The sequence below is a fragment of the Agelaius phoeniceus genome, chromosome 8 (genome assembly GCF_051311805.1).
Source record: "Agelaius phoeniceus isolate bAgePho1 chromosome 8, bAgePho1.hap1, whole genome shotgun sequence".
NCBI classification, from domain to species: Eukaryota; Metazoa; Chordata; class Aves; order Passeriformes; family Icteridae; genus Agelaius; species Agelaius phoeniceus.
In genome coordinates, this window is record NC_135272.1 from 12,454,382 (window position 1) to 12,473,929 (window position 19,548).

At 39.0% G+C, this 19,548-nt stretch overlaps 1 protein-coding gene across 3 annotated transcripts in view; it reads left to right on the forward strand.

The window, feature by feature from the left end:
• Positions 1–17,978, forward strand: part of BRINP3 (BMP/retinoic acid inducible neural specific 3) — a 203,533-nt gene extending 185,555 nt beyond the window's left edge. For all 3 annotated transcript variants that reach the window (XM_054638251.2, XM_077182030.1, XM_077182029.1), the window contains one exon: positions 16,598–17,978. In XM_054638251.2, the coding sequence (XP_054494226.2) occupies positions 16,598–17,714 (1,117 nt within the window). In that variant the 3' untranslated portion in view covers positions 17,715–17,978. The remainder of the gene's footprint in view (positions 1–16,597) is intronic.
• Positions 17,979–19,548: the final 1,570 nt, after the last annotated feature.

Sequence of the window (19,548 nt, forward strand, 5' to 3'; positions counted from 1 at the left end):
AAAATAAACTGTAAGTTTGAAGAAACAGATGAAACTGTGCCTCATAATATTGAGGATGTAGGAGCAGAATCTTAAACATCTTTTTCTTTAGTATTTGTATTAAATACCCATCAGGGTAGGGTTTGGCAAGTCAAAAATGTGAGAATCATTTTGCCTATCTATAGTAAGTTCTCCAAAGTAACAAACAGAAGTTCCCCCCACTACATACCTAGTGATCATGTGGAAAATAGCAAATTTAGCAACAGATGGCAGGAAATGGAATTTGCTGTCTGATCAGGACAATAAAGCTGAAAACAGTTGGGTTAAACTTGTTACAAAGGGAAAAAAATCTAGCAAAAGAAAATAGGACAGACACTCTAGTTCACATTTATAGATTCTATTAAGGACAATCTGTTTTTAATTGGAGAGGGCTCCCTGAGCCTGAAAATGTAGTGCCTAAGAAAGTATTTGCAAGTTATTGTCATGCAGAACATGACTGCTGCTCATGCACTAAATTAAATTCACTGCTCAGTGACTCCACTCCTGTAGCAGCAAACCAGGAGAATCATGAGTGGTGTCTGGAACAGCACCTCCACCAATCCTTTACCTTGTAGTGGAGCCTGAGGAGAGAAGCTGATTTTTTTTTTTTTTTTGTACAGCTCAGCTCAGTCTCTGCTGCTCAAAGGCTCTGAAAATGTCACACACAGGTGACTGGTGCCTTCAACACACTGGAATGGGCTGAAGGTCTCTGGCAACTGAACTGAGACATGAGAAATTCATGAGCCATTTTCTGTGTGAGAGAATGAAAAGACAAATAAATAAGAGACTGGGGGTAACTGCATAGAATACAGGGATAGCCTGGTTTTAGGGATCAGCCCAAATATTTGCACTTGGATTTACAGAAATCCTGTAAATTTGCAGGATTTCTTTTCTCTTTGGTTTTGTTGCTGTTTTAGGGTTGGTATTTGATAGGGAAAGGGAAGGGGAAAGGGAAAGGGAAAGGGAAAAGGGAAAAGGGAAAGGGGAAAGGGAAAGGGAAAAGGGAAAAGGGAAAGGGAAAGGGAAGGGGAAAGGGAAAAGGGAAAGGGAAAAGGAAAAGGGAAAAGGGAAAGGGAAAGGGAAAAGGGAAAAGGGAAAAGGGAAAAGGGAAAGGGAAAGGGAAAGGGAAAGGGAAAAGGGAAAAGGGAAAAGGGAAAAGGGAAAGGGAAGGGGAAAAGGGAAAGGGAAAGGGAAAGGGAAAGGGAAAGGGAAAGGGAAAGGGAAAGGATAAGGGAAAGGATAAGGAAAAGGGAAAAGGTAAAGGGAAAGGGAAAGGGAAAGGGAAAGGATAAGGGAAAGGATAAGGAAAAGGGAAAGGGAAAGGGAAAGGGAAAGGGAAAAGGGAAAAGGGAAAAGGGAAAAGGGAAAAGGGAAAAGGGAAAGGGAAAGGGAAGGGGAAAAGGGAAAAGGGAAAAGGGAAAAGGGAAAAGGAAAAGGGAAAAGGGAAAAGGGAAAGGGAAAGGGAAAAAGGAAAAGGGAAAACGAAAGGATAAGGGAAAGGGAAAGGGAAAGAAAAAAAAAGGAAAAGGAGAAGGAAAAGGAAAAGGAAAAGGAAAAGGAAAAGGAAAATGTGTGCTAGTTGTGAGTTCACTGTGATGTGACCTCCTATGACCCTTTTGGGTCTCTTTGTCCTTGGCATGGTGTCCTTTGTGGGCAGAAAGTCTCATCCATCAATCACTTCTGAGAAAGATCTCTGCTCAAGGAGGAAAAGCATGGTAGCCATGTGCACTGTGAATCATCACTGGCAAAAGGAGGAAAAGTCATGTTTTATCCATTGCCATCTCTCTGATGTGGGGACAACCTGCTGCTTCCACTCTCCTCCCAAATAAGAGAGCTGTTCCCTGACTGCTCTGGGTCTGGAACCAGAATAAGGCAATTCCCAGCACAATGGTTATTATGTATTTTCCTCAATATTTGCTGAGTTTGCCTAGAAAAAAGTTTGCATACCATCTTTCATGTATTAGTAATGAATCTCCCTGTAATACTTAGAGGAAAACCTGGTCAGTGTTATGTACAAGGTGTTCATAATTAGCAGTCTGTTTATGGAAGATACTGCCCCTCTGTGCTCCAAAGAGAACATATATAAAGAAAAATAAATAAATGAATATTTTTCAAAAACAAAACAAACAACCCCCTTAAGCAGAAATTAAAATTAGTCAAGGAAAAAAAATTAAAAAATGCTTTCCAACATTAAAATAAATGTAATTTTACTGCAGAATAGTATGAGAGTTGAGAAAGGTTATTTTTCTTTTGCTGCCACAATGCTAAGCCAAGTTTCTGCAGCAGCCTTTTGCACTTTTGGTCATCTCTTCACTTTGTGTCTATTTTATCTGAAGTCCAGTTCTGTCTCTAAGCTGAGTCCTGACTCCAAGTCATGGTTCATGCTTTAGGAAAGGCCACAGGAATTATCTCTGGCAGAATTCAGCCAACCTTACAGCTCCCCTCCTTCTGTTTCTGTACCTGAGGACTGGGCTTCACTTCAGGATTACCTGGAGGATCAACACCAAGATTTGGGGGTGGGGGATTATGCCTTGGCACTACAGATGTTGTTCTGCACTCCATCTAATGGGTTTGTGTTTTACATGCTAAACAGCATTACCTGCAAACCATAAAAGAGGAAAATATAAACTATACTAAAGAGGCCAAAGTTTAAAAGGTCTGTGAAACAACCTCAACAACCATGCTGAACTCAACTTCAGCAGAATATTTTAAGTAGAAGAATCAATCAAATTGCAGATCAATAGGAAAACGACTCCCTTGGCAAGACAATGAGGCTTTCTCCCACAGCAACCCTATCTTCCTCTTCATAATGGTTATTTTTACCTTAATATCATCCTCAACTAGGAGATGGGAAATCATTGAGATCCTCAAGCTGCAGGATTTAGTAGGATGCATTAAAGATTAGGCCAGGACAATTCAAATGTTCTCCCCATCACAATCATTTCATGCTGGGAAGCTAAATGGTCTTTGAGTACCCAACAAGCCTTTATTTCTGGAGCTGAGGGTAGAGATATTCAAGAGTTCAAGTGCCCATTTGTGGTGGGGAGTCTATGCAGCAATTCAGTCCTGTGTGACAAAATAATAATTGAATGTGTTTCCATAGAAACTAAAGACAGCCAGTGAAAACTGCTGTAGAGTTTTAAAAGAATTCAGTCAAGTTTTATTTGAGTAAATAAGGATCACTGGCAATATACTGCTGGTTACAAGAACAGGTGCTACTCTTAAAATTACTTTTAAAATTACATCACTGAGCAGGGGCTCCTGTGGTTTCTCACAGAGCTACAGGCTGGTGTTAAAAATATTAGGACTATGTAAGTGATTGATCAGGAATGCTCTCAAGGTAAAGGGGTCCTTTTTACTACTGCCATAATTTTTTTTGGAGCAAGCCCATAGTGAGGTGAATTAGATAGATTAAGGGAGTAATAGGCATTCAGATAATAGTAATGCTTGACTAGTAATTGCTTTATTGCAATAAACAGCACTGATTGTAAAACTCCTGCCAGATGTAAAGCCAATGTTCATTTGCTCTCCTTGTATCATGGACAATTTGGGGTTTGGAGAAGGAGTGTTTGGCTCTTAAGATTAAGCTTCAAAATCCAAGAAAGGATTTGAGCAGAGCCAATTTTTCTCTGACTTTCTGGGGATGTTGATCCTGGCTGTAAACAGCCTTGTGAGGAACACTGGGCTGTGTGTGGATTTGGGCTCCTCAGTCCTTTTGCCTCTGGAGATGGATGATGTGGCAGAGGCAGTGGAATTGCTCACCAAGGTGGGAGTGTTTGTGCTGCAGCCCTGTTTACCTGCCTGTGACAAACCCTCTTACCTTTGCTGTCCATCAGGAGCACGAGAGCTTGGGAAGAAGGAAAAGTCATCAATGACCCGACAAAGTGCAGCCTGAAAGAGATCCCACCAAAATCTGCAAACTCCCCTGTAATACAAATGCTAAGCCACCTTATCCACTAGAATCCCTGTCAAAGATATTTCCAAACCCCACGTGTTGGACAAACAGGAGCAATCCTGGCTGATGTGTTTGCCTGAGGACATCAGTGCTATTTTTGTGGCTATTCCTTGTTATTCAGTGGTACTCACTGCACAGCAGGAAATCTTCTGCATCACAGAGGGGCTGATAAAGATCCAGACTTGTATTTCAGCTCGTGGCTCTGCAGTTATCCCCCTCCAGTCCTCCCCATCCCTCACTGAAGCTCTAAACCCCCTGTGAGCACACCCTACAGCCCATTTCTATTTATTTGGTCTGGTTTGCACTTGGATTGGGATCTCCTCAAGGCAAAGGCTCTTGAGGCAGGTTGGATTTTTTCACTATGGATCATGTCTTCAGGCTTTTGTTGTCACTTCGACTATAAATACAATAGAAGGTGCAATATTAAGAATGTATGGAACCCTTCTGGGTACATTTTGGCAGTGCTTTTACCCTGTAATTAAACATTTAAAAGCTAACACTGTGATATCCTTCGTGTTTCATGACCTCATTCATAATCTTAAAATTTAACCAACCTTCATGAGCTCCAAGAGTTTAAAGTGCAAAGATACTGAGCTACAGGTGGTGTAGAATTCTGTTAAAGAAAATGAGCTCTTTGCCATTTCTCTGTCCTCAGTAAAAAATTCAATTTTATCTCTTCATCATTCATTTCCATTAATTAGTATCATCACCATTCCCCTCATGCCATCATGACCCTTGTTCCCTTGGTTCATTTAGAGCCCCTGAGTGTGTGTTTGGGAGGAGTTGTTTGTTTTTTTTTTTTCAGGGGATTTTTGTAGCTTTGCTTTTTGATTTTTCCCCTGATTTTCATCTGGTTTTTCTGGAAGGGACAGATAAACCTTTCTGAGAGTGCCTGGGGTATTGAGGAAAGTTCTGTATCTATCTATATATATATATGTATGTGTATATACATATACATGTATTTTTATACATTACATATATATATATATATATGTGTAATGTATAAAAATTATACTATATATTATATTATATATCATATATTATATATTATATATATTTCTGAGAGTGTCTGGGGTATTGAGGAAAGTTCTGTGTATATATATATGTATGTGTGTATACATGTGTATATTTATATACATATAAATACATATGTATAAATACATATACAATATATATGTATTTTTATATATTACATATATACATATGTAATATAGTAATGGATTATATATTATATTAATATATATTAAATATATATAATATACATAAAATATATAATATATATTATATTATATATTATAATATATAATATATAATATATAATATATAATATATAATATATAATATTATATAATGTATAATTTATAATATATACAATATATAATATATAATATATATTATATATATATATAAATACATATATATGTATTTATATAAATTATACTAGAGCCGTTGTTAATGATAGAATTCCTCCAGAGCCTTTAGTGTCCCACTGTGATTAAAACTCAAGATTCTTGGAATGACTCTGTTAAGAATGCTAAATATGCCTTAAAACCCATGCCTTTGGAGGCTCTGAAATGTTATACATCACACGTCAGAAAAACAGATTCTCCAACAGATCTTTTTTTTTTTTTCTTTTCCTGCAAGGAAATCTTGTCTGCTCCAATCCACTTTTGGTTATTGATGTGAACACTTAGGAATTCTTTGTGAAAGACAAGGTCCTTAAATTAATTCCTTCTCTAGCAGCCTGCTAATTTTAAAAAGGAGGAATTTAAAGAGGACCAACATGTTGGGTATTTTGTCAGCTTTTTGTTGTTGTTTGGGATGGGTTTGTGTGTGTTTTTAATTATATTCCCTTAAATACAAATGTCAAGGTACCAAGGAAGCTGTTCTGCATGGGGAAATTTTCTTTCTGCCATTGAATATGAGGGCATTTAAAGGCATACAATGCCAGTAGGGGATGAACTCATCAGAAGGTGATTAGCTGTGTAGAAAAATAGCATTTTAGGAGTAACAGGATCTTTCTTTGCAATAAGAGCTGTCACTGCTTCAGGGTGTGATTCAGAGCTCCTCTAGTGGTGCAGATCACAATTCCATATCTTCCAAGGGGGGACTTTGGCCCCTCACTCTGTTATGTACACTAATTTTTCTATTAACATGTAGAAAACTGCTCTTGTTTTACCCTTTCGATCACCTTCTATATTGGATTTCAGGCTGTTGGTTTGATTGTTTGAGGAATGCTAAAATGTTCTAGGAGATACAATCACTTGGTATTTGTCATAAGCATTATTGCAAGTCTGTCTGCTAATTGATATTATAGACATGCAATATTTGGCCATTTATGTTAATACTTTCTCTGTTTATGACTGTTACACAAGTGACATATTATTACAAGTATTATACAAATTTAAGTGAAGTGAAATACATGTTGTTTTTGAAACAGCAGGATCCAACTTTTCTGGACAGCCTTTAATTTTCCTTCAGAAATTTAAGGGTGTCTTTGCAATTTATTCAAACATACCATGGCAGAAAACCAAACCTCTCTTCTTCAATGTGTTTTGTGCCTGTATTAAAATTGTAAGGGTTTGCTCAAAATTATAGTTATTTCAGCTATTACAAAATTAGAGAAAAAAGCACACTGATCTCACAATTTTATTTTGGTTTATTTTGTTTAATAACATGACAAGTGAGGTATGAACACAGAGCTGAGTTTTGTATTCTTTAATTAAGACCATTACTCTTGTCTGGGAGATTCTTGCTTTGCTGTAATCCTTCTGGTTCTGCACAATGGAAGAAAATGACAGATTGTTGCTGTTTATATTCCAGTAGCTTTTAGGGATAACTACATTTATAATCCAAATAGGAAACAGCAGGGAAAAAATAAGGATCATTATCAAAGGAAAGAGCAAGTGGCTGGTCCACAGCCATCATCACACAGAAATAAAAGCAGATTTTCCCCAGCTCCACATTTATAACTGCCACAAAGTTTGCAGAAACAGATTTTCATTTATTTATTTGTTGGTTTGTTTTATTTCATTTCAGTTATTTGTATCTGGGAATAAAGGTGCCTAAAATAGGACTACAGGTCCTGTCTCAAAATCAGTAGGAAAATGAGGAGATGGAATGGTCTTGTATCAGCTTCACAGGTGTAATCATGGACTTTCTGCTACTGGCTGTTAATGAGGCTCTGCTTTTACCTGGAATAATGAGGTTTAATTCCGTAAAGTCTGGAATTGATGGCTGCTTTTTCCGGTGCTAAATCTCTTTTCATATCCAGATTTACCCCTTACCATGATTAAAACTTTGGATGCTTTTGTCAGCAGTGGGGTTTTTGTGGGTCTGTTAAGGTTCAGTAACCCTACCAATTGCCTTTTTGCTTGATTTGTGATTATTCTACAGTATATTGAAAGGCTTTAGCTCAGAATTTATCTCCAGTCTCTGAATTTTCTATTTTACTCCTGTTTTGAAGAAAATACTCCAAAAAAGTGGATGCTGCTTCATCCTACCTGAAGTTAAAACACATAGCACTCAGTTCTCATCTTCAATAGATTTTTGTGATCTGCTGCATTGTATACAAAGAGCTTTCAGTCAAGGCTACTTTTTTATTAATTCCAGAATTTCTACTGCCTACTAGAGCTGCTGGTGCCTCTTGTTATTGTTGCCAGTGGAGCTCACACAAACAATTTGAACTATTATTGTGCATTTGGCCTCAAGATCTTGACAAGGGAATCCAGTTGGTCTTGGTAGCTGCTACTGGCTCCCTTCCTCCCAGAGATTAAATACTGAAATTAGGTTTATATATACATATTAAAATTCAAAGAAACCCCTGAATTAGCTACATTTACACATCCATCCTAAATTATTCAGTGAAATTTCAGTGAGTTTTCATTTCAAAATCCTATTTAATTTTTCTCCCTTTTCCAAGTTGGGGTGTTCCTTCACGTCTTTTTTTTTTTACCTCTACATTATGGTCTGCTGAAAACAGAGCAAAGAGCTGCCCTTGCTCTACATTAATGTGAGCATCTTTTGGGGCTAACAAATCCAGCTGAGAGGGAAAGTTTGGCAGAAAAGCAGGGAAAATACGCTGGGCAACATCAATACAGAGTGAGATTTGTATGGAGTGAGGTTTTATGGATTTATATGAAACATGCAGGGACACTTTTAAAGAAGGGCTGTAGTGAGGGGATAAAGGACAATGGTTCTAAAATAAGAGAAGGTAGATTTAGACTGGGCATAAAGAGAAAATTCCTTTTAGGATGAGGGTGGGCAGTGCCCAGAGCAGCTGTGGCTGCCCCTGGATCCCTGGCAGTGCCCAAGGCCAGGCTGGATGGGACCTGGAGCAACCTGGGATCATGGAAGGTGATGGGGAGGATTGGGGAGGATTGGATTGGATTATCTGAAAGGTCTTTTCCAACCTAAACTGTTCCAGGATTGTGTACAGAAACACACACAGCATCATCACACCCTCATTTCACCTCTCCCTGGGAAAGTCAAGGCATTTCAGTGTTTGCTTTCAGTTTGTTCAATATTGTGATGTTTCCCCAGTTTTTCCTTCACACACAAAAATGATTATTACATTGCAGTAAATTTGGCTGTTACTTTTCCAGTCCCCTAAAGGGGTTTATTAACCTGAGTGTCACAGAGCATCTAGTTAAACCTTATAATAACTCCATAATTATTTTTTTTTACATGAATACTTTAAGATACATCTGGAAAATTCCACCTAAAATTCCACAAAATGAGTGGCTGGTCTGGGAGGCAAGGCCAGTTTTTCACAGATCTAGCACTACAAACACACAGACATTGACACCCAACAGGTGAGGGGCTCCAAGAAGCACACATTGGTTGGCTGGTTTGGAGGTATTTGGTTGGAGTATTTTGTGCATGTGTGTGGCAAGTTTCTTTCTCCTTTACATGGGAACTCTTAATTTTCCTAACAGCTCTGATTCCTTTTGTTCTATAATTGACTCAATTAATTTTCTGTGTATTTCCTTTGTCCCTGCTGCACTTTGGATCATTATTTAGTAAAAGCTTTCAAAGTTTGTCTCTGATTTGTCTCCCTTTACATAAATATTTGGTGCTACAAAGCATTTTGATTTCCAATTAAAAATACCACAACGGTCATTATGATTAGGGCTGTGTCAAAAGAATTGTGGATTTACTATCTTAATTTTTTTCTTCTTAATAATTATTCTTTGGGGGGTGTGTGTGGCAGAAATGTTTCATATTAGAAAAATTTTACTATGAGAATTATAAGGGTGTAACATCAGCATAGTTAAAAGTACAAAGCTTTGTAAATCAGTTCATAACAGACCAAATAGAAAAATCCTCTGAAATATTACATGCTTTAGTGCCAAAATATTGTTTAGCTTGAAATATCATGAAACCCATGGCAGTTTTCTCTATGAGATGCAAAAGGTTTCAACCACTTAATGTAGGGACTTAATTCCTCTACTTCTCTTGATATAAAGACTATGTGGAATTTAAAAGGAAGAACATGTATTATTGATTTTGTACCAGCCCTGAGGGGCACAGGCAACAGCTGCAGAATGGTGGCACAAGGGCTAGAGGATCTGGAAAGACTCTCCTTAAATGTGATTAACAGGGAAAACAATGTATTTTGGCTCCATAATTCAAAGTAGATTCAGTTTAGATTGTGTACAGCCCCAGCAACATAATCCAGCAGCATGCTCCAGGTTCATCCAGCCACCACAGAGTATCCTCACACTGAGACAGATTTCTTTAGTTCCTGCATCCACTTCAATGCTGGAAGCAATTTCAGCATATGGAGACAACATTTCCATTAAAATTCTGTAGCTAATTAATATTCTTTCTGTGTATGCTAGCAGGCATCCCTTAGGTAGAGGTTTCTCTTTCCTTTCCATTTCATTTAGAAAAACATCACAGTCCTTCCCTGCTTTACTCTACTCTGTGTTAACCATGGCCCACATCACCCAGACCTCTGGGTCAGCCTGAGAGTTCCTGGATCAGGCAGAGAGAGCAGCAGTGAAATTGTGAGCTGGGAATCCAGAGCAGCTGCACTGCTCCTCTGGGCCACCCTTGGCAGTGGGATTTGCAGTGTCACCAAGAGTCTCACTGCCACACCTGTAACGTCAGCCACAGGAAAATGATTGCAGGCACGTTTATTTCAGTGGTGGGTGATTTTGTGAGGCTGAATTAACTAAAAACATTTTAATCTTCTAATGACGGAGGGATCAAGGCCATCCTCAGCAGGTTTGCAAGCTGAGGGTGCAGTGAGAGCCCTGAAGGACAGGGGGACATCCAGAGGGCCCTGGACAGGCTCCAGGAGTGGCCCTGGGAACCCCAGGAGGTTCAGCCAGGGCTGCTCAGGGCAGCCCCTGGGGTCAGTGCAGGCTGGGAGGAGCAGCTGGAGCAGCCCTGGGAGAAGGATTGGGGGTGCTGGGGGTGAGAGCTGGAGCTGCCCCAGCCCTGAACCCCCTGCCCTGGGCTGAGCCCCAGCCTGGGCAGCAGGGGAGGGATTGGGATGGTGCCCCTGAGCTCAGGTGAGACCCCACCTGCAGAGCTGCCCCAGCACAGGCAGGAGCTGGAGCTGCTGCAGAGAGCCCAGGGCAGGCACCAGCATGGGCAGAGGGATGGAGCAGCTCTGCTGGGAGGAAAGGCTGGCACAGCTGGGATTGTGCAGCCTGGAGCAGCTTTGGGGTGAGCTGAGTGTGCCTGAAGGGAAAGAAAGAGAGAGACTGTTTACAAGGGATGGAGTGACAGGAAAAGGGAGAATGGCTTCCCACTACCAGAGGAGAGGCTAGATTAAATATTGGGAAGGAATTGTTCCCTGTGAGGGTGGGCAGGCCCTGGCACAGGGTGCCCAGAGAAGCTGTGGCTGCCCCTGGATCCCTGGCAGTGTCCAAGGCCAGGCTGGATGGGGCTTGGAGCAACCTGGGACAGTGGAAGGTGTCTCTGCCCATGGCAGGGGTGGCACTGGATGGGCTTTAAGGTGCCTTCCCACCCAAACCATTCTGTGGTTCTGTGATTCTACAATCACTCACTGCTCTCCTGGCTACTGTGCAGTTGGCAGTTTAACCCTGATTCCTAAAAGCAAACAACATTCTCATAAAGACCATTATCAAATTAAGCAGCCATCACTGTTGTTTTGAATCAGAGCACAGAAACCAAGCACTTGGAGTCTGATTTGTCCTTCCCAGAATGTAAATCCACCTGGTCCAGAGTAGGATGTTGTAGGGATGGCTGTAAGTGCATTTGGTGCTGATGTTGCTGTCTCCCAGATTTATACTGGACTTGGCCTCCAAAGAAGGGGAAAGTAGGTAATGGGTATTTTACTGCCTCTCCTCTTCTTGTTAAATTGTCTTCATTTTTTTACTTAGCATCTGCCTCACTGAGTACTCATCATCTGCTACTGAGCCATCTGATGTACAACAGATGTTAAGCACTTAGTGAGGCAGAGAAGGAGGTAAAAGTGTCATATCATGATTAAACACTTGCTCCAGCTATTCTATAGGGTGACCATAGTGCTTTGTTCTTACATTTAATGTTACAGTGTGCTGAGCAGCAATAGGCACGTGGTTTGGATTAAGCTTGCAACTGCTCTAGTAAAAACAATCCTGTTTTTAAGTAAAGTTTTTTTTTTTTCATAGTAAGAAAAAGAATTGCAAAATATTTTAAATGCACTTCAGAATTATGATTTATGTCTATCATTAAGATTCTCATCAGAAACTTGGCTGGTGTTAATTGCTGCATTAACTTCCCTAGGATTATCATATTTTTTACCATGCTTGTGTAAAAGTGAGATTATCTGGCAGGCTTTCTTTTCCCCTGCAAGCATTCCAGCTGAAAGCTGGTGCAGTTTATGGGGCAGCAGATTTAACCACAGGAGTCTCTTCATCCTGCAACAGTAGCCTGAGCTTGCAGCAGAGTAGGAAATGAGTAGAAGTTGGAGCTGAAGTTGTCATTGAAGCAGAATTAGTTAACAATCTGCTTCCAAGTACTGAGAAAATTTGTGGAATATTGTCATTCACCTCCAGGTATTTTCACACTGACATATTTGATCAGACAAGGAGGAATAAGGAGGGAGGAATTACTATTATTTTTATTATTAATGAGGAGGGAGGAATTGTTCTTCCCTGAGAGGTGTGATTTGTGTGAGCAGGAGCTCTTTGCAGTCACTGGTGAGATTCAAACCCCAGACTAATGGAGACCCAGTTTTGGGGTCTTAACTAAAAGGCAGGAATTTGGGATTTGGAAGGGTTACTTGGCTCAGTGTTCATAAGTCAGAGCAGTGGTCTCTTCTTATAGAGACAACAGGTTTTTTACTAACAGGACAATCAATATTCATGTTTTCATAGAAATTAAGCCCAAATTTTGCACTTATTTGGTACTTTTGTGCTGGTTTTAAAATGTTGGTTTCAATTATTTGATATTAATGAACAAAGGAAGTTTAAAAATTTCCAAACAATTTATAGGAAGATGTAATTCTTTATATAATTTGACAAGTATCCTGTACTCACAAAGTATCATATTTAATTAAACTAAAAATTTACTTCTTTACTTTAATGTACTACAACTTTACAGTAAAGTTGTGATTTCAAGTGTGTGAATGACCAGAAATAGCTTTTGATTATAAATTATCACATAACTTTGCAGGATGAGGAAGACACAGGTATTTCAAGCATTCCATTTTTATTTAAAGCTCCGTGGAGTGACCAGGACTATTCTTGCTGGTTTCATTAGCTTTGGAAGCTGGTTCTACACCCCAGGGTTTGGAAAACTAACTCATCAGGCCAGCATGTGTGATTTTCCAAATCAAATATTAATTTTTTTTTTTTTATTAAAAGAGTAATTGAAGAACTCTTTCAAGCCTTGCTCAGGGCACCTTTGGTCATGCTGCTTTCTCTGGTTCTGAGTGATAAAGCTCCGGAATGGCCTGCCTGAGGAAGTGGTGGATTCACCATCTCTGGATGGGTTTAAGAAAGGATTGGATGTGGCACTTGGTGCCATGGTTTAGTTGAGGTGTTATGGCTGGGTTGGACTGGATGATCTTCAAGGTCCCTTCCAATCTGGTCATTCTGTGAATTCTGTGAATTCAGGGAGGCTTCACGCATTTCCTTTTCTCTTATGGTGTGTAAAGGTTCTGACAGTGCTCCTCTCACTGTCCTCTGCTCTCACCCCTGCCCTGGAGATCCCAACCACTCCATTGCTTGTTCAGTGGTGAGGTTTTAGTTCTGTAGGCTTCTTTTTTTGGGGAGTGCAACTGTTCCCCTCCTACCTGGTTTCTCCAAGGACTCTCAGTCCATCCACCACATCTCTGTAATGTCAGGGAGGTCACAGTACTGGAAGTGTGCCCAAATCTGCCTGTTTCCCACACACATCCATGTCAGGCACAGAGCAGATCCCCATGGTGCACCGCTTCCTGCACAGAACGTATCACAGAACATTTTGGGTTGGAAAGGACCTTGAAGATCACCCAGTTCCAGCTGGATTATGCAGTTCCAAACCACACTGGAAAGCCTCTCTCTCCCTGGATGCTTTATTTTCCAGCCCCAAGCTAGCAATGCTTGGAGCCCTTGTCACAGGGTTAGCAAGTCTGGAAGCTGAGCTGTCACCCCTCACCTTCTCTGGAGCCCTCTCTGTCCCCAGGTGCCACCAACCCCAGAGGGACTGTGGCAGCCTCAGCTGCACCGGCTGTTCAGCCAGATGTGACCTGCAGGACACATCTGCTTCCAATCAAACCTGTCCCTTACCTGCAGGATCCAGAATTTATCTCAGCTGGAATTTCTAGGAGAAAAAGACTAATTTTGTAGTGATGTGCCAGTGTGAGTTTACCCAAATGAGTTGCTTAAATAAAGTAGGTATCACCCACATTTTATGTACTTTTGCATAATTTACTTAATTTGCTCCACTGAAAGCAATAAATTTACAAAGAGCAACAGTATTCCTTAATGACTAATTTTAAAACAAGCAGTTAAGTAAGGAAGTAGTTTTTATTTTTTTTTTAATAGACTGTATTTTTTAAATAATCAAAGACAAGTATAAGCAGATTCTTCTTGAAATCTCTCTGTTTAAAATCAGGTAAAGAGAAATCAAAGGAAGGCAATAATATTAGAATGTTATTGTTTTGAACTTCACTGGAATAAGGAGATAACCTCCTTCCCTCTAAAGCTGTTGACCTCTTTGCAACTGCTAATCATCAAAGGCATAGCAGTTTAAATAAGCTAGATAATACTAAGTTACAAACAACTTGACTAAGTTATAGAAAGAAACTTAATTTTGCAGCTTGCAATTTCACACAGATTTTTAAATTGCTGCTTGTATTCCCTAACAAAATAAAAGGAGGAAGGTAGGCTCATTCAAAATAAAGAGAACAAAAAAGAAGTGACTTTGGAGATTTTGCTTCTCATAATCATTGAAATAGTAGATTGCATAATTAATAAAGAAAAAACCAGTGTTTTATACATCCTGTGGTTGGAACACCCAGAATGTGGTTGGCTCACCCAGAATATTTGTGCTTAATGCTGACTTTCAAATAATCACCAAGAAGAATAATGATAAGGTGTGTTCATGTTGTGCATGTTATTATATTTACTTATGCTTCTAGAAAATACCTAGAGCTATAGTCATATCAACCCCCAGCCCTGAACAACCAAGATTCCTGCCCTAAAAAAGGGAAAAAATAAAAAGATTTAAAAAGTCACCAGAATTTTTTTTTTACTGAACTTTATTTTCATGCTTCTTAAATATCATAATTTGAGATGCCATGGATTTCTCCTTGAGGCAAATTCAGATGTGACTTAGAAGTCAGTCAGGAGCAAATGAGGGTCTTGTATTTTCTCTCCAAAACAATGTAATGAAAGGGGAAGGAACTGCACAACCATCATCATTCATGTGGCAACAACAGATCTGATTGCAGCAGACAAAACAAGTTCTTTAATCTGTGCATTGCTGGGAATAATAGGACTTGAAAAATGCAAAGAAAATAATTTTTCTGACTATTTCCATGTAGCACTGCTCTTCCCATTGTCATTCTTCGAGTGGCTGTGCCTCATCAGCCTAAACTGTTGCTTTCAGTATGTTTTCCCAGTGTGATGTAGGACATTAACTGTTCCTCCTAGTGAAACCAAAATGAGATGACAAGAAGAACATTAAAGTGATCTTCTAATTTTGTCCCCAAAGATGAAAAGTAAACACAACATGCTCATGCTTGGCTTCCTGTGGAGATTCTGCAGTGCTGGAAGTTGTCTAAAGGATCTCTTCAGTAGGTGGGGACTGGGGATCTGTTGCTATTCTAGGAAAGAATTTTGGCTCACTGTCTGTAAATCAATGCAGCTCCAGCTAGTAAAAAAAAAAAACAACTTCATAATAGCATAGAGGGACAGTAGAGTTGTAGATGTTTAGATACACACTAAAATCTTCTTTGGTCAAATAGAGCACACAGAAATAATCTCAACTGCGTAGGATTTGAAGATGTTAATCTGAAGACAGTTACAGAAAATGGTTCTTTGTCAGGCTTCCTTGTCAGAGACACAGAGAAAGCAAATACCTGAACTAAATGTTCCTGTCATGCCTGTGGGTTCAGAAGGAAACTTTTCTTTTGTGATTTTGCAATGTTAAGAGGAAATTTATACCTGTATCTGTCTGACAGCAGATGCTATCGTGCCTTAACCTGACACTAAAACCAACTTTATTTTCCTCTTCCTATAAAATTGATAAATTATAAATAATAAAAAATATTTTTATATATTATTAATGTATTATATAATATATATTATATGAAATGATATGATATGATATGATATGATATATATAATATGTATCTTATTATATCTAAAATTCATAAAATGTAACAAAAGCTATAAAAAGTCTAGAAAATATGACAAAGTATATATTATATTATTTATATATGTGTTGCAGTCTGATTTGAAGGTTTGACTCAGGAAACCAAGTCCTTCCCTGTATTATATTATATTATATTACATTATATTATATATATTTTATCTAAAATTAATAAAATATAACAGTCTGTAAAAAGCCTATTAAATGTAACGAAGTTTATATAATATATATTTATATATATTATATTTTATATGCATATTGTATGATATGATACATATTACATATATTATATTATATTATATGTATTAATATAATACATTAATATAATACATTAATATAATATAATATAATATAATATAATATAATATAATATAATATTTATAAAAAGTCTATAAAAAGTCCATAAAGTGTAACAAAGTTTATGTGTATTTATATACATTATAACATAATATTATAGTATATATATTATATATTTTATAATGTAGAAAAAGTCTATACAAAGTCTATAAAATATAACAAAGTTTATATAATATATATAAATATATATCTACATATATTATATTTATATAGAATATATATACATATATATATTTAATATATATCTTAAAAGTCTATGAAAGTCTATAAAATATAACAAAGTTTATATTATTTTATTTATATATATATATATATTATTATATTACATTATACATATATCTTACAAATATATTCTTTTTAAAATTGATAAAATATGTCCAAGTCATATTTGCTAAAACCCAAATTTGCTCCAATCCTCACTAAAACCAACCTATTTCCATGCTGCAGGTCTTCCAACTACTGGCTGACCCGCATCCAGTCTCTGCTGTACTGCAACGAGAACGGGCTGCTGGGCAGCTTCTCGGAGGAGACGCACACGTGCGCGTGCCCCAACGACCAGGTGGCGTGCCAGGCGCCGCTGCCCTGCACGCTGGGCGACGGCCCCGCCTGCCTCAGCTGCGCGCCCGACAACCGCACGCGCTGCGGCGCCTGCAACGCCGGCTACATGCTCAGCCAGGGCCTCTGCAAGCCCGAGGTGGCCGACTCCACCGAGCACTACATCGGCTTCGAGACGGACCTGCAGGACCTGGAGATGAGGTATCTGCTGCAGAAGACGGACAGGAGGATCGAGGTGCACGCCATCTTCATCAGCAACGACATGCGCCTCAACAGCTGGTTCGACCCCTCCTGGAGGAAGCGCATGCTCCTCACCCTCAAGAGCAACAAGTACAAGTCCAGCCTGGTGCATATGATACTGGGCCTCTCTCTGCAGATTTGCCTGACTAAGAACAGCACCTTGGAGCCCGTCCTTGCTGTTTATATCAACCCTTTTGGGGGCAGCCACTCTGAGAGCTGGTTTATGCCTGTGAATGAAAATAATTTCCCAGACTGGGAGCGGACTAAGCTGGACTTACCCCTTCAGTGCTATAACTGGACGCTGACTCTGGGCAACAAGTGGAAGACATTTTTTGAAACTGTGCACATCTATTTGAGGAGTCGAATAAAGTCGAACGGCCCAAACGGCAACGAGAGCATCTACTACGAACCCCTGGAATTTATCGATCCCTCCAGAAATCTGGGCTACATGAAAATCAACAACATCCAAGTGTTTGGCTACAGCATGCACTTCGACCCAGAAGCAATTCGAGACTTGATTTTGCAGCTGGACTACCCCTACACTCAGGGCTCACAGGACTCAGCACTTTTGCAGCTGTTGGAGATTCGGGATCGTGTAAATAAACTCTCTCCACCCGGCCAACGTCGCCTGGACCTCTTCTCTTGCTTGCTCCGTCATAGACTCAAACTGTCTACCAGTGAAGTGGTGAGGATCCAATCTGCTTTGCAGGCCTTTAATGCCAAATTGCCAAACACAGTGGATTATGACACAACCAAATTATGTAGTTAACCATAAATGTGAAGCACAACACAAAACTTTGAAGGAGTTTTTACAGTGCTTTTGTGGAACAGTTTATGTTTGGAAGAGTAAATTTAAATTGTCTTTTCAATATCTGTCTTATATCAGTCAATACTGTTGGATGGCAATTTACACACATGAACTTGCTGACAATGAATATATTATACCTGCAGTTTTGGTTTATGAATGAAATAAATACTGACACCAGTCTAGAAGACATTCTACTTTTTACAATAAATTTCATTTGTAATTTTATATGTTCCGTGGCAATGCTTTTGTGCATTACATCCTCTAGAGGGAACATAGAAGGAGACCAATAAAATTTTGTAGCTGAACAGTTATTACAAAGAAACGCTGTGGGATTCTTTTTTCTTACACAAAAGTAGTAACTTTGATACACTTTTGTGTGTGTTGAACTCAGGAGGGGTAGGCAGAGAGAAGAGATTGACTCCAGATTTTAAGAGAAACTGTCAAAATAGTATATTTTAATTTTAGGATGTGGATCTAGGAGTTCATGCCAGGCTGAAGTGACAACTGCAGTGATGCTCCACCTGAGGCTGGTCCTTTCCAAGGGGCTCAGTGTGACACCAGGGTGATCCCAGGGAGTGTTTTAGGATGGGTAGAAGGCTGGAACTGTGGGGTGCACAGCAGTGGAAGCCTGCATTAGCTCCAGAGGAGACAGGTGAGAGGCTGGCTGCAAATGACCAAAATGCTTTTCAATGCCCCTGATCCTTTGCTTTGCATATTTACCAAAAGAATCAAGCATATGCACACATTGCCTCCTCCCAAATGCACACACTGTAACATTCAGAATTCTCTGTTTTGGACTGCTCACCCAAATGCAGCCATGCTGCTTAGATTTAAGTTAATTAAAAATTAATTAAAGTTAACATTTCTTATTAGTAAAAAATAGTTAAAGTTAAAAAGTTAATTAAAGTTTAAAATTTCCCTGCCAATGCAGCTGTTTAGTGGATGGGTGTTTTTTCCATTCTTTTCAGTGCAAGAATTTTCAGTTTTTAAAATAATATCCCCTTTGACAGATACAAGAAATCCAGTTTATAAAGCTGACAGAGCAAGTCATTAATTAAACATTGTCAATTACTGAAATTAATTAAATGTGAATGTCTGTGGATCAGAATTAGGTTCTTTGCTGTTTGACACAACCTAGCAGATAAAAAGCACATCTAGACAGCAGAACCTGGGATTCACAAAAAGCTTTTCCTGCCTCTTGCAAGAGAACAGAACAAATGGCTGGATTGTCAGAAGTGCCCATATGTAAATGCAGGGGAAAATGAAGGAAATTGATACAAAATGGTTTAGTAGAACCTCCCTGCATTCATTCTGAATCTGTGTCACAGATTTAAAAGTCAATTTGTATTTTTTAAACGGAAAATAATTGCATAAAGAACGGGCAAGCACAGAAAGCAAAAACCCCCATTTCATTCATACACAATTTAACTCAGCTGGACTCCAACAAAATTCACTTTATTCATATCAATTTGTTGTATTACAGTGTCATTTGAATTTAGCCTATTCTAAGACACACTCCTCACTTCCAGCAGGACCCCAGCAGCACAGAGGAGAAAACACCTTGTGAGTGAATGTAGACAAGCTAAAATACAAGGGCAGACACTCTTCAGAAAGCCCACAGTCAAGGGAAATGTTTTCCTTAGTGATTCCTGTCTCTCCTGACTTCTATAAATATTTATCTGCTTTACTGTTTCACTGCCACCCATTTTGATAATTCCTCAGACCTTCAGTACTAAGAAGTCACTCAGAACTAAAATTAGCAGTTATTTTTTCTCCCTGTTTATTTTGTGTGTGT